We start from the raw sequence: 15,784 nt of genomic DNA on the forward strand, positions 1-15,784 counted from the left end.
TCCCGCCTTCCGGCCGGCGGAAGTCGCTAGCTGCTCTTTCCTGCCCACGTGGAGCCTTTTCCGGTGCGCCCGCCCCCTCCGGCTCTCCGATCCGGACCTGGCCCTCACCTCAGGATTCCCAATGTGCCTCCGGACAGACATATTTGCTCCAACCGACCACGCTGGGATTCTAGCCTCACCGGTAGCCTCTAACCCTAGCTTCCTACCCCACAACCTCTCTCGGCCGCCTCCTTACAACCTCTATTCCGATTGGCCTCCCTTCTCCGGCTAGCCAATGGAGGCCCTGTTTACTCTCTCATTGCAGGGTCAAGGGAGAGCGAGGCGCCGCTCAATGGTTGCCACAGGCAACGGGGGGACGCCAGCTGCAGAGGCCTTTTGTGCTGTCGGCGGGGCTCCGCCGGCTGCTGCCTGAGCGCGGGAAGAGGGGCGCGGGGGAGGGGCAGGCTAGCGCCTGCGCGGGAGCGGATGCGCAGAGCCCAGGGAGGGGGAAGGGCCGGAGAGCACCGGGAAGGCGGTGGAGGGGGACTTAAAGGGGGAAACAAGTATTTCTAGCTAATGTGCAAGCACATGTATGACACAGGGCACCCTCCGCTCCTAAGGCCATCTTAAGCAAAGATACGAGGCAGGGTGGTTCAGCAGGAATGGGAATCAGTAGTTTTATTATTTTCGGGTTAAGTTAATATGCAAATTATTCAAAATATCATGGGTAAATACAGTAATTATTGTAGCCTTGAAAGCTTTTTAGCTAGCTAGAGAACGGCAGCCTTAATTGCAAAGCTCACACACCATTCTGTGATTCATCATTCATTTAACAAATATTTAATAAGCACCTTATGAGAAGAGCCGCAGTAGGTTTTGTGGAGGATGGGAGGATGACTAAGAACCAGTCCCGTTGTCATGGAAACCATTGTGACTCCTGCCATCAGCTGCCACCTGTTCTTATTCCAGAACTGAAAATTAAGTCCTAGCACCTTTACAAGACAATCACACACACAGTTTGACTTTGGCTCCAAAATGTCCCACCAAATCCATCAAAATTATTATTTATATGGGAGAATAACACAATAACCCTTTGTCCTTTGCTCTAAGTTGTTTTTCCAGGAATGGAGAAAGGTTACTGTGAACTGTTCATATTCACTGGCTCTCTGCTGGTGAATAATAAGCATGCAGCTGAGCTAATTCAGGGTCTGTGCCGATGATCCATTCAACGACATGGCCTCACATGCCCTTGTCCTCTCAGACACTTCAGCAGCCCACCCAGAAGGCCACACCTTGAATGGTGTTGCTTGACCTCCGGGAGCTGAAACTGGCCACAGGTGTCTCTTGCACATTCATGCCTTCTGAGTTTGTCTGAACTTCCCTAGTGTTCTCCAGTCCTTTAATCCCTCTAAAATTCCCAGTTTTTCACCCCTCCACTAGAATGAAGAAGAGTTTAGGGGCTGCAAAAAATGGGAAGGGGAGCGGTGGGGAGGATATCTTACTATGCAGAGGCTTCTGGACCAGGCACTGCTACTTAGAACAAATGCTTACTGGTGTGGTGTGGAGGTGGGGTGGTGATGGAGATTATGGGTAGAATGAACAGAAGAAAGAGGAGAGAGTGAGCATAAGAGACTAAACTAAAAGATGGTAAAAAAAAAAAAAGTCTTCGAGGCATTTGTAGGTTAAAAGAACAGTTATATACATGCGAAGAAGTGAGGAGTGCATCAAGGATGGCTATAATTTTTCCAATTTGGGGGACCAAGTAGATAAGTGATAATGCATGAATCAAGTTAAAGAACAATGGAGGTCAATAAATTAAAAGAACAGAAAGTACAAGACCCAACAGCCTATTGGAGTAGGAAGCTCAACTTTGTTCTTCAATGTTTGGGCTCACTTCTCTGTATGGTTGTCTCCCTTTTTTCCCCAGAGGGTATGTGACTATCAGGTTTATTTGCCTCAGTACTCATTTTGGTTGTCAAATTTGGACTGCATGTAAAGCATGCAGGGAGATTATAGAAACGTGGGTCCTTGGGTCTAGTCATCAGAGATGCTGAATCTGTGTGTCTAGGGCGAGGGTTTAGGATTTTTTTTTTTTAAGATTTTTTTTATTTATTTGACAAAGATAGAGACCGCCAGCGAGAGAGGGAACACAAGCAGGGGGAGTGGGAGAGGAAGAAGCAGGCTCCTAGCAGAGGAGCCTGATGTGGGGCTCAATCCCATAACGCCAGGATCACGCCCTGAGCCGAAGGCAGACGCTTAACTGCTGTGCCACCCAGGCGCCCCTTGAGGGTTTAGGATTTTAAATACATGTTCTCCCACTCCTACTCCTTGATTCTGATGCATGGAGTCCAAGGGCCACACCTTGAGAGGCTCTGCTATAGAAGAACCTCTCATTTTGCCTCTGTGGAATCCTCAGAAAGCCTAAAGCTATAAATCAAAAGGCTTTTAACATCATGAATTTCCCTTCAGGATTCCTTTTGGATATATAGCAAAACTGCATCATAATTAAAGCAAGGTGCTTACTGCTAATATGAAAAATAGATAAATGTCATAAAAAGATAATTCATAGAAGAAAAGCATTTAATAAACATATGAAGAAACGTCCAGCTAATAATGAAAGAAATACAAAACCATGCAGCTAGATCTCATTTTTCAACTAACAAATGGACAAAAGTTTTTGTTTTTCTCTCTTCTTTAAATGATAATGCTCAGTATTGGCTAATGCATACATTAGCTCATACATTGTTAGTGTGAATATAAAGAAGTGTAACCATTTTGAAAAGTAATTTGAGAGTGGATATCAGGAAGCCCTCAAATCTTAATATTCTAAGAGTTTCTTCTAAGGAAATAATCAAAGAGATACACAAAGATTACACCCACAGATGTTTACTGGAATCTTTTTAAAATGATGGGAAAAGTTGAAGCAACTTAATTGATCATCAGTTTAAAAATGATTAAAATAAGTGAGGGCATATCCATAAAAAAGTAATATTATGGGACCATTAAAAATAAGTTTCAAGGAATAATTAAGGCAATGGAGAACTTTTCCTGGTACAATAAAAGAGAAGAGCTGGAAACACTTTTTTACTTAATATAATCCTGATTTGTGTGGAGAAACATAGGTATCCACAGAAACAAATTGAAAAAAAAAATTAAGTGTGAGCCATCTCTGGATAATGGAATGTGGATTTTTAAAATTCTTTGTACTTTTATTTTGCAGATTTCCTTCAGTGACTAAGAATTTTATACTTTAATAAAAACCTTCTCCTTCTAAGACACAAAAAAGCCTGAATCTGATTTCAGCCTGAAAGTGGTCTGTGGCCTTTGTCTGGGTTGTTTTAGACTTGAGCTGAATTCTGTGTAATTCTGCTCTGTGAAGTGCTCCAGGTCTCCCGTTCTTGGCAGTAAAAGACCCTCCAGGCACTTGAGTGAGATCCTTGCAATCAGAGTCGTGATTGCTAAGAGGTTCAAGCTTTGTTTGTAAGAGAAGAAGTTCTGATTCTTTTCTTTAAAAGTTCCTACTTCCACTGATTAATCTTATTTTTTCATGAAGTTAGAAGTGCTCTTATGAACTTCCATTTGTTTGATGTCTTCTTTTTTAACCCTGTAGGTGTTCCAGAAAGCTTTTAGTCTTGGCAGAATTGGTGGGAGCCCCAGATAGGTTAAGTGTGGCTGGCTTAAGAGTAGTTCATGTTTTAGATGCCGCTGTGCTTGGTCAGTCCCTTCCCCCCAGCGTCCCTTCCTGGGAAATGACGTGGGCATTTAGGTGTTGCAGTCTGATTCTTTCCTGAGCCTAAAACCCTCTGGATCCATCTTCAGCCTGAATCTGGCCTCATCCAACTCTCCCCCCTCTGCCCCACCAGCTCTCAGCCTTCTTTGCTGAGCAGAGCCCAGCACCTTCCCCTCAGATCTGTCTCCTGACATTGCTTCTCAGATAAGGGCCTTAGCTTCCTTCCTTGGCTTCATTTACTTTTGTTCCCTAAATAAAGGACTTCTAGGTGCTTAAGGAAGCAATTCTGTCCAATCCAGTCCAGTCCTGGGGTTCTTTCCCTTTCCCCCAAGAAATGGATCTGTACTTGCTGCAAGGAACCCACAGATCCATGGCCCCCACCCTGTGAGAAAGTGCCTGAGGTCCTAGTAACAATTTAGTGTCTCTCTGCCTGAGGCACACCAGCCTCTGAGTGGAGGGCTGACCCTTGCCTGTGTCCAGCTTAGGCCAGAGTTGAAGTGCCTGGCCTGGGCCCAGAGGCATCAGCCATCCCTACGGCCCCTCCCAGGAAAGTAATACCCACCTCCCAGGATTTCTTTGGGATCACCACTGGCGACAGTGCTTTCTGGCGAAACAAAAAATTGACATCCTGGTTTTGCTTACCTAATGGGGTTGGCATTCCCACATGTGGAGTTCTGCAGCCACTTCTGAGAGCCACCTAGGATGTCAGGCTGTTGTAGGAGGGATGTATGATGTCCCTTCCCAGGCAGATCCAAGACTTCCTTTACCCACTTCCTACCCCAGGGCATTCCGTTGTCACATGCCATGTTCTGCTTCTGTCTTAGGATTTATATAGAACAGTACTCTGCCACAGCTCTAGTTCCAAGAGGACTCTGAGGAGCCAACCTGGATCTCAGAATGGTCTGCCCCAGGGCATGGAGGAGGAGTCAGTGGTAAGGTATCTATGTGACTCTGGGCACAGAGGACAGCTAGAGACCCCACGCCCCATGAAAAGGTCAGTAAACATGGATCAGGTGTGTCAGATACTCACATTTTTCAGAATAATATAGAAACCTAGGTTTTCCTGTGAAATCCATAGGCCACCAACATACAACCCCTATGCTAGACGCTACAAATTAATTCCTGTCCTTCGTGGTTTTTAAGTAATCAAGATCATACCCATGGTAAAAGATAAACAAACATCAGTGGGAGTTCTGCTTTTATTTAGGATATAGAAACCTGCAAGGGACATCATTCCTTTCCTATCAATAAGAGTGAATAAGCTACAAAATCCATACATTTTCTTAAATGTATGAGCTGAGATCACAAGGCAGCCACATGACCAAATGCCAAAAAGTGGCAAGCCCTACTGAGGAGAAGAGGGACACACAAACTGTTTCTCATTTGGCAGAGCACCGGAGAAGAGGTGAGTGCCATAGATGTGAAGAAATCAAGCTGAAATTTTCACTAATTCCTAAAGGCTGAATTTGGGCTAGTCAATCAGTTTAGAACAACTGGGAGCCTGTGATGGTTAATTTTATGTGTCAGCTTGGCTAGGCACAGTACCTAGATATTTGGTCAAGCACTCTTCTAGATGTTTCTGTGGGTACTTTTTAGATGAGATTAACATTTTTTATTAACATTTTAAATTAACATTTTATTTATTTATTTAGCGAGAGCATGTGTGTGCTCCTGAGCGGGGGGGGGGGAGGGAGGGGGCAGAGGGAGAGGGAAAGAGAGAATCTCAAGCAGACTCTGCATTGAGCAATGTGGTGCCTGAGGTGGGACTCAATCTTGTGACCCTGAGATCATGAGCCAAAATCAAGAATCATATGCTTAACCGACTGAACCAACCCAGGATCCCAGTGGATGAGATTAACATTTAAATCACTAGATTTTGAATAAAGCAGATTACCCTTGATCATATGGTGTGCCTTATCAATCAGTTGAAGACTTTAAGAGAAAAAGACTGAAATTCTCTGAAGAAGAGGGAATTCTGCCAGCAGATTGCCTTTAGACTACAGCTACAATCTTCCCTGGGTCTCCAGACTGCTGGGCTACTCTGCAGATTTTGGACTTGCCAGCTTCCATTACAGCATGCACCAATTCCTTAAAATAAATGTCTCTTTTCCCCTCTCTCAGATAGATAGATAGATAGATAGATAGATAGATAGATAGATAGATACATTTATATTTGTATCTCTCTATATATTTATGTTGGTTCAGAGTGACAGACATGAGGGAAGTTTATGTTCACTTGCAAGGTCTTCTCCATGGGTGTCATTGGGTGCTCAAAAGAAAGAAGTGGGGGGAAGACAGGAGACAAGAGAAATTCCCCCCTTGGTGGTGTAGGTTTACAGGAGGTGACTGCTGCTGGAGGGGACAGGCACAAATCACCCATATCTTGTGACCTTTCTTTCATTAAAGCCAAAAAGTCTTAAGCCACTGGGGGAGGGAAAACAGACCCTCCTGCCCCCAGGTCACCAGGGGAGGGGTAGGAGCAAATCTGTCTGTGTCTGGGGGAGGGCAGGAAATCATCCTTCTCACTCTCCGGAGGGAAGGATAGAAGCAAAATCTGTTTGCTCTGTGGTTGGGGTGGGCAGAGTGAGGAGGGAGTGAGTGATCATGAAAACCTCTGGGTCCAAGAACCTGCACCAATATGAAGCAGAGGTAGACCACCACTGGGAGAGAAGCAGGTACTCTCTCCTGCCCAAGGCCCACCAAAGACACAAGACAGATTTTGGCTACCGTGGGGGAGGTGAGCGGAGGAGGGGACTAACATTGAAAAGGTCTTACTTCCCAGGCCCAGAGGCACAGGACTGGCCTGAGACTGAGGCTAGACCAGGAGAATCAAGGACCACAACCTGCCTTCCAACACAGCCTAGCAACAAACAGCAAGCAGTCTGTTGCTGAGGAGGAAGCAAGACTGGAGAGAAACCCTACCGACTGGTGCAAATATGCAGGTACCGCTGAAAGCCAATGGTAAAGTAGAGTATTGAGAAAAACCCTCCAGCAACCCATTCCCCACACTAAGCACAAGGTGCACCAAGGGTAAGGATAGCAACAACTAAACTCAAACCAGCTCAAGTATGGACTAGATTAACTCACCCCCTTAACCCCGCCCCCCCACCCGATAATAGCCTAACTGAAGAGGCAAGCCCACTTCCAGGCATAAACACTATTTACTTCAGTCTCTACTGGCTTCACATACAATGTTCCATATTCAATAACAATTCTGACAATATAAAAAGAAAAGAAAAATGGGGGGGGAGAACTTATCATCAAGTGAAAACAATCAACAGAACCAGATCTCAACAATAAGGATCTATCAGACAGGAACTTCTAAATAACTATGACTAATATATAAAAGGTCTAGTGGGCAAAGTAGAAAACATGTATGAACATATGGGGAATTGGGGCAGAAAAATGGAAACTATAAAAAAGGAAATGTGAGAGTTAAAAAAATATAATATCAGAGGTGAAGAATTCTTGTAGTGTGTAGCAGACTGCTGACAAAAGCATCCATGAACTTAAAGATAGTTCATTAGAAATCATCCAAAATGAAACACAGAGAAAAAGGTGGGGAAGGAGGGTACAGAAGATAGAATTTTAAAACTGTGGGACAATATCAAGATGATAGACAATAGGGCAAAATAAATATTTTAAAATAAAATGGCCAGTAATTTTTGTAAAGTTAATGAAGGTCAACACTACAACTCAAAGAAGCTCAGAGAATCTCAAGCAACATAAATACCAAACCAAAATCAATATAAAATCCACTTATAGATAGATCATGGTCAATCTGGTGAAAACCAAAGATTTTTCTTCTTTCGAAAGAAAATCTCAAAGACAGCCAGAGAAAAACGTTACATACAGAAGAAGAAAGATAAGTTTACAGCAAACATCTTGTCAATAACTGTACAAAGTGAAGACAATAGAGAGACATCAAGTACAGAAAGGGAAGAAGAAATCTTTTTCTGGAATTCTATAGTCAGTGTAAATATCTTCTAAAAATGAAGATGATATAGACTTTTTCACACAAACAAAAATTGAAGGAATTCATTGCCAATAAACCTGTATTACACAAAATGTTAAAGGAAATTCTCTGGCAAAAGGAGTACAGTACTAGTGAAAATTTGGACATACACAAATGAACAGCAATGGAAATGATAGGATAAATATAAAAGATATTTTCCTTTTTATTTTTTTTAAAAGAAAATTTACTTAATATACATAGTAACAATGTATTATGAGATTTATAACATGTAGAATTAAAATGTATGACAACAATAGCCCAAAGGTTAGGAAAGGAACTTGAGTTGTACTGTTAAAAGTTTCTTAAACTATTCATGAAATGGTTCATTATTTCAAGGTAGACTGTGATACGTTTAAGGTATATATTGTAAACTGTTTTTTAATTTTAATTTAAACTCTTTAAACTCTAGAGCAACCACTTAAGAAGAGTCATAGCTTAATAGCCAATAGTAGAGATAAAATAGATAATAAAAATACTCAGTTATTCCAAAGAAGGCAGAAAAAAGAACAATAAAGACTAAATGGGACAAATAGGAAATGCATAGCAAGATGTTAGGTTTAATTCCAAGCATATCAATAGTTAAAATAAATATAAATGGTCTAAACCAGGGGGATCGATCAACTATGACCCTCAGCTCAAATCTAGCCTGCTGCCTGTTTTTGTAAAATAAGTTTTAAGGAATCACAGTCTCATCCGCTAATTTAGGTATTGTTCTGGCTTCTTTCTTACTACAGTGGTTGAGTCAAGCAGCTGCAACAGAGACTGGATGACTTACAAAGCCTAAAATATTTACTAACTGGCCCTTTACAGAAAAAAGTTTGCCAGCCCCTAGTATGAACACCCCAGTTAAAAGGCAAAAATTGTCAGATTAGATAAAGAAAACCAACTGTTTGTTATCTACAAGAAATATACTTTAAATATAAAAATACCCATTGGTTAAAAGTAAATGGATAGAAAAAACTATACCATGAAAACACCAATTAAAACAAAGCTGGACTGGGAAAGGAAAGTTTGTTCAACAAATGGTGCTGTGTAAACTCGGTATCTATGTACAAAAGAATGAAGTTGAACCTTACACTATATACAAAAATGAACTCAAAATGAACCAAAGACCTAAATGTAAGAGGCAAAACTATAAAACTCTTAGAAAACATGGGAGGATATCTTCATGACAGCGGAATTGGCAGTGATTTCTTAAATATGCCACCAGAAGCTCAGACAACAAAATAAAAAATAGTAAGTTGGACTTCAAAGTTAAAAATGTTCTTTGAAGATCCTGTCAAGAGAGTGAAAAGATAACCTACAGAATGGGAGGAAATGTTTGCAAATCATATATCTGATAAGGAAGTAATATCCAGAATATATAAAGAACTCCTACAACTCAACAACAACAAAACAAACAACTTAATTAAAAAAGGGGCAAAGACTTGAATAGATGTTTCTCCAAAGAAGATCTACGAGTGGCCAATAAACATCTGAAAAGATGCTCAACATCATTAGTCATTAGAGAAATGCAAATCAAAACTACAATGAGTTACCACTTCATACCCAATAGAATGGCTATTAAGAAGGAAGGAAAGAAAAGGGGAAGGAAAGGAAAGGAAAGGGGAAAGGAAGGGAAGGGAAAGGAAACACTTGGTGAGGACATGGAGAAATTGGAAGTCGTGCTGGTGGGAGTGTAAACTGGTGCAATTGCTGTGGGAAAACAGTATGGTGGTTCCTCAAAAATGTAAACATAGTTACATATGACTCATTAGTTCCATTCCTAGATATATACCCAAAGGATTGAAGGGACTCAATCCAGGGACTCAAACAGATATTTGTGTACCAGTGTTCATACCGGCATTATTCACACTAGCCAACAGCTAGAAACAACCCAAGTGTCCATCAACTAATGAATAGATAAATAAAATATGGTATATTCGTACTTAAAATGTTTAAAATTATATGCTTCCTGCTATGTATATGTTATCATAGTAAAAGAAAATACAGCAAAAGCTGAACTGGCTACAATGATTTTAGACAAAGTAGTCTTTAAAGCCCTTCAGTGAGTCTCCATAGTTTTAAGGTCAAAGTCCATATTCTTTAGATGACATGCAAGGCCTTTGAAATTCTGTCCTCTGCCTACCATTTCATCCCAGTCTCTTACCATAGTAAGTGCTTTAACCATTCTGAAGTACAGAATAGCTTCAAATAGGCCACATTGTCTCTTGCCTCTGAGTCTTTGTGCCTGCTCTTCTTTCTGTTTGGAAAGTCCTTTTCTCACTCTTCACTCTTCCTTTGGGATAAAGATGGAAACCATCCCTTTCTGAGAGCCTTCTCTTAACCCCTACCCCCATCCCAGCCTTTGGGAGGTGCTCTTTCTGAATGGCACCCCGTCTCTATCACACTGTGCTATGATGGGTGATTTCCTTGCCTGCTTCCTTTACTACGTTGTCAGCTCCTTGAAGGCAGGGATACCATGTCCTATTTTTTAAATTCTTAGTGCCTGCTATGGAGCCTAGCATATGGTAGGCACACAATAAGTATTTGTCAAATGAGCCAAAGTCTCTGACAGTGCTCATGGAGATACATGGGAGACCAGAACATGGGAAGTCTCCTCCTTTATCACACCGGTCATTTTTACCTTTTTTTCTGCTGTCTAGTGTATCAGTATATGGAGAATAATTGTGAAGAATCCCCCAAACTGATAAATATTATTCTGTGATTGTTAAACTAGTGAAATCCACACACAATGGTTGTGAATAAATGTCTGCAAATGTCATCCTAAGAAACAGGATGTAACGGCGCCTGGAAATTTAATCAAGGCATGACGGAATGTGGAGGAAAGCTGTAACATAATCAATGGCCTTAACAGCTGAAGAAAGAATATGTGAGCAGAAGGGGGGTGGTCTGTAGGGAGTGCTGAAAAGCAGAGCCAAGGAACAAACATTTGTCATTATGTCTCCAGCCCTGTCAAGGGAAAGAGTTGTTTTTTGACCGTTAGATGCAAATATGCAATCCACCCTCTATCCCTATGCATGCCACAGAGCTCATCCAATTTCCCCTGCTTTGTTCTGATTTCATGCTCACAAACAACCTCTGGATTATAATTTGGCTTTCCATGTAGATTTTCCAACAGGAGAGAAGGCGCTGATCAGTCCACATGAACATCTGGTCCATTTGGCAAGGACTGTCCTCTTTGTATATGAATGCATTGGTGTTCTGGTTTATACATCAGTCAGTTCATATACCCCAGGGGCTACCGAGGTGCTCATTCTCCCAGCTCTCGCTGAGGCTGCCAATGAGGTCCTGTTCCCCTTTGTTTGCACCTTCGCTCAGCACAGGCTGAGGACAAAGTATCTCAAATCAGCTGTGGCTCCTCCGGATTTGAGCCCATCTTGCTTCAGACTTATGTCTTCCTCATAGGAAAAAAAAAAAAGGGCTTTGGACCCACAATCCATGCTGATACGCAGGATCTTTCCTCAGGATTATCTCTCTTCTTCAGAAATCCGGCCTCTGCTGATGATACAGTTCTTATCTCCCCATACCACAATTCCTAGCCCATGTGTTTATTTACCTAAGTAATCATTTCCAAGGGCCGAGGATTAGGAGGAATACTTTCAGAGAACATGGTTAGAGTTGAGCTGAGTCTGGCAAGGTCTTGCCCTGACAAGGGCTCAGGTACAATGAGAATGGAAGAAGAAAAAGGAGACCAGCCTTCAGTTTAGTTAGTCTTGTTGAAATGCATGCCTGGACAATTTCTGGAAACCCTAAGGCCCCAACTAATGATTTTGGTAGTCCTGTGGGCGTTCTGTGCGGTGCTTTGTCTCAATGGGCTGATTTGACTTTTAGGAAAAGTTAGGGGCAAAGTGGCTGGAACTGCTGTAGGAGGTGCCAAATGGACCAATGCTGGCCTGGAGAGAGGCCTTGAATACATTTTCAGGCTGAAAGGAAGATCTACAGAAAGTAGAAGGAAGGAAGATGGGATTGGTGAACCCTACTTTAAGAAAAAAAGAAACCCTGAAACTTTATAATTAGATGGAAGGAATTAAGCATTTATCCTTCCTTTCTAGCAGGAACTGTATTTCAGGGTACCAGTTAACCCTAGCCGATGAGGAAAAGCCCCACCAGAAGGATGCCAGCAGATAAATGTAGAAGGAATTATACAATAAGGAAAACAATATTTTGGAAACTCTAATGAAAATATGAATTCAGGCAAGGAGCTTCAATTGGTGTTAAAAAAAAGTATTTGGTGAATGGTTATTTGGGGAGCTGAGACATGTGTAGTGCAGAAGCAATATATCACAGACAGCTTTCCAGTGGCAAGGTGGAAAAAAAAATGTGCAACGAAGGAGTCAGGCTTCCATCACTCTCATAACCGGGGATCAATCTTAGTGTTACTAATAGACACTCAACCAGATATTATGTGTCCTCTGATGTGACTCAATGTGGAGTTACAATATAACCTATGATCTGTTCTAGACAAATAGAATTAACTTGAATATATAGTGTAGATATAACTTTTATATGAAAAACAAGAGATGGAAGAATGAGCTGAACAATATTGAGGAAGCAGCCAGACAAATCCAGAGGGTAGGATATTCTGCAAGACAACTGACCTGGCCTCTTCAGCAGCCAGTGTCATGGAAAAGGGACTGTGCCATGTTCCAAGAGACTTAAGGGACATCACAACAAGATGTGATGTATGGTCTTGGGCTCGATACTGATTTGGGCAAACCGGCTATAAAGCATATTTTTTAAACAAATGGGGACGTTTTAATATGGACTGAGTATTAGATGAAATGAAACCTTAAGAAACAGCAAGGTGACTGAAAAGAAGGTTTCAAAGAGTATAGTTAGTGATACATCATTTTGACTAAAATATTACATACTACATATAAACATAGGGAAAGATCCACAAAGATGGGATGTGGGTATTGAGATATAATACTTTTACTGAGATATTTTTTAATGAGGTATAATTCACATACCATAAAATTCATCCTTTTAGGGTATATAACTCAGAGGATTTTGCTATATTCACAGGGTTGTGCCACTGTCATCACTGTATAGTTCCAAAACAGCTGTATTAGCCCCAAAAGAAGCCCCATACCTATTAGTAATCAGCCTCTAAACCCCTTTCCCCACCTCTGACGAGCAACAATCTACTTTCTGTCTCTGTGGATTTTCCTATTATGAATAGTGCATATACCTGGACTCCTACAGTATGTGGTCTTTTTGTGTCTGGCTTCATGCACTTAGCATAATGTTTTCAAAGTTCATTCACATTGTAGCATGTATTAGTACTTCATTCCTTTTTATGGCTGAATAATATTACGTTATATGGGTATACCCCGTTTTATTTATCTGTTCATCAGGGGATGGACATTTGGGTTGTGTTAACATTTTGGCTATTATGAATAATGCTGCTATGAACATTTATATACAAGTTTTTGTGTGAACATATGCTTTCAATTCTTTTGGATATATACCTCGGAGTAGAATTGTTGGTCACATGGCTTGCATTTGGAGGAAATGCCAAATTGAAAGGGCTGCACCTCATTTCTCAAAGGGCTGCCCCATTTTACATTCCCACCAGCACGGCACGAGGGTTCCAATTTCTCCGCATCCTGGCCAACACTAGTTATCATTCATCTTTGCTGTTAGAACCGCCATACTGTACGTGAAACGGTGTCTCATGTGGTTTTGCTGTTCATTTCCCTGAGAGCTAATGATGCTGAGCATCTTTTCATGTGCTTATTTGCAATTGGTATATCTTTGTAGAAGTGTCTGTTTAAGTTTGTTGCTAATTTAAACATTAGGTTGTCTCTTTATTGTTGAGCTGATTCTGGATACAAGATTCTTATCATATGTATGCTTTGCAAGTATTTTCTCACATTCTCTGGGTTGTTTTTTCACTTTCTTAATGGGTGTGCTTTGAAGCACAAAAGTGTGATGACATCCAACTTACCTATTTTTTCTTTTGTTGCTTATGCCTTTGGTGTCATATCTGAAAAACCGTGTCTAATATAAATTCATGAAGATTTACCCCTATATTTTTTTTCCTAAGAGTCTTATAGTTGTAGCTTTTACACTTAGGTCTTTGATTCATGTTGATAATTTTTGTATACAGTATGAGGTCAGTGTCCAGCTTCACTCTTTTACACATGGGTATCCAGTTTCCCCAGGAACATTGGTTGAAAGGACAAATTTTCCCCACTGAATCATCTTGGCACCCTTGTCAAAAATCAATTGACCATAAATATATGAATTTATTTCTGAACTCTCAATTCTGTTTTATCATCTGTATGTCTATCTTTATGGCAGAACCACATAGTTTTGAATATTTTAGCTTTTTGGATAAGTTTTGAAATTGAGAAGTGTGAGTCTTCCAATTTTGTTCTTTTTTTTCAGGATTGTTTGGATCTTATGGGCCCCTTGCATTTCCATTTGAATTTTAGGATCACCTTGTCAATTTGTGCAAAAAAGGCATTTGGGATTTTGACAGGGATTGCATTGATAGGGAAGTATTGCCATCTTAACCCTAATAAATCTTCTAACCCATGAACACAGGATGTCTTTCCTTTTATTTGGGTCTTTAATTTGTTTCAACAATGTTTTTGTGGTTTTCACTGTACAAGTCTTGCACTTTTTTGTTAGATTCATTCCTGAATATTTTTTGATACTATTATAAATGGAATTGTTTCCTTAGTTTTATTTTTGCCAGTGTATAAAAAATACAATTGATTTTTAAATCTTATATCCTGTTATCTTGCTGAAGTCATTTATTAGTGCTAATTATGTGTGTGTGTATTCTTTAGGATTTGCTATTATGAGATCCTGTCATCTACAAAGAGAGATAGTTTAAAATGTTTTTTTTTCCTTTCTAATCTGGGTGTCTTTTATTTTTCTTGCTTAATTGCCCTGGAACCTTCAGTACAATGTTGAATAGAAGTGTCAAGAGCAGACACCTTTGTCTTGTTCCTGATGTTAGGGAGAAAAGCTTTCAGTCTTTCACTATTAAGTATGATGTCACTTGTGGATATCTTGTAGATGGCCTTTATCAAGTTGGGGAAGTTCCCTTCTATTTTATAATTTGCTGAGTTTTTTTTTTTTAAAGATTTTTATTTATTTATTTGACAGAGAGAGAGAGAGAGAGAAACAGCCCAAGCAGGGGTAGCAGCAGGCAGAGGGAAAGGGAGAAGCAGGCTCCCTGCTGAGCGGAGAACCTGATGTGGGGCTTGATCCCAAGACCCTGGGATCGTGACCTGAGCTGAAGGCGTCTGCTTAACTGATTGAGCCACCCCGGCCACCCCATTTGGGTTATTTTTTAAATCATGAAATGTCAAATGTTTGTTCTGTCTCTCTTGAGATGATCATGTGGTATTGTGCCTTATTCTATTAACACAGTGTGTTACATTGATTTTCATGTGTTGAACCAACCTTACATTCTGTCATAGTGTATATTCCTTCTTATATGTTGCTAGATTCAATTGTCTGGTATTTCATTGAAGATTTTTGCATCTAAATTCATAAGGTAAATTGGTTTTTAATTTTTTCTTGTAATATCTTTATCTTGTTTTGGTATCAGAGTAGTAATGGCTTCCTAGAATGAGTTGGGAAATGTGCCTTCCTCTTCTATGTTTTGCAACAGTTTATGAAGGGTTAGTGTTAATTTTTCTTTAAACATTTATAGAATTCACTGGTGAAGCCATCTGGTTCTGGGCTTTTCTTTGTGGGAAGTCTTTGGTTACTATTTCAATTTCTTTACTTGTTACAGGTCTTTTCAAAATTTCTGTTTCTTCTTGAGTCAGTATTGAGAGTTTGTGTCTTCCTAGAAATTTGTGCATTTCATCTAGGTTATCTAATCTATTGGCATACAGTTGTTCATAGAATTTCCTTATAATCATTTTTATTTCAGTAAGGGCACTAGTATTATCTCCTCTTTCATTTTTGATTTTAGTAATTTGAATTTTTTATCTTTATTTTCTTGATCAGTCTGGTCAATATTTTATCAATGGTGTTGATTTTTTTTAAAGAACCAACTTTTTTTTTTCAAGATTTTTTTTTTCAAGATT

The 15,784-nt window shown here is 40.3% G+C and overlaps 1 protein-coding gene and 1 long non-coding RNA gene across 2 annotated transcripts in view; one reads left to right on the forward strand and one right to left on the reverse strand.

Moving 5' to 3' along the window:
- The window catches only part of CEP41 (centrosomal protein 41), a 54,195-nt gene extending 53,975 nt beyond the window's left edge, over positions 1-220 (reverse strand). Inside the window, exon 1 of the mRNA XM_011230405.3 lies at positions 109-220. Coding sequence (XP_011228707.1) covers positions 109-141 — 33 coding nt within the window. The 5' untranslated portion in view covers positions 142-220. The remainder of the gene's footprint in view (positions 1-108) is intronic.
- Positions 70-14,256, forward strand: LOC117804476. The gene is made up of 4 exons (XR_004628952.1): positions 70-181; positions 4,534-4,703; positions 6,492-6,651; positions 14,121-14,256. It is a non-coding gene; the product is annotated as an uncharacterized LOC117804476 (long non-coding RNA).
- The last annotated feature ends 1,528 nt before the right edge of the window (positions 14,257-15,784 follow it).

Source organism: Ailuropoda melanoleuca, chromosome 1 (assembly GCF_002007445.2).
Source record: "Ailuropoda melanoleuca isolate Jingjing chromosome 1, ASM200744v2, whole genome shotgun sequence".
Classification (NCBI taxonomy): domain Eukaryota; kingdom Metazoa; phylum Chordata; class Mammalia; order Carnivora; family Ursidae; genus Ailuropoda; species Ailuropoda melanoleuca.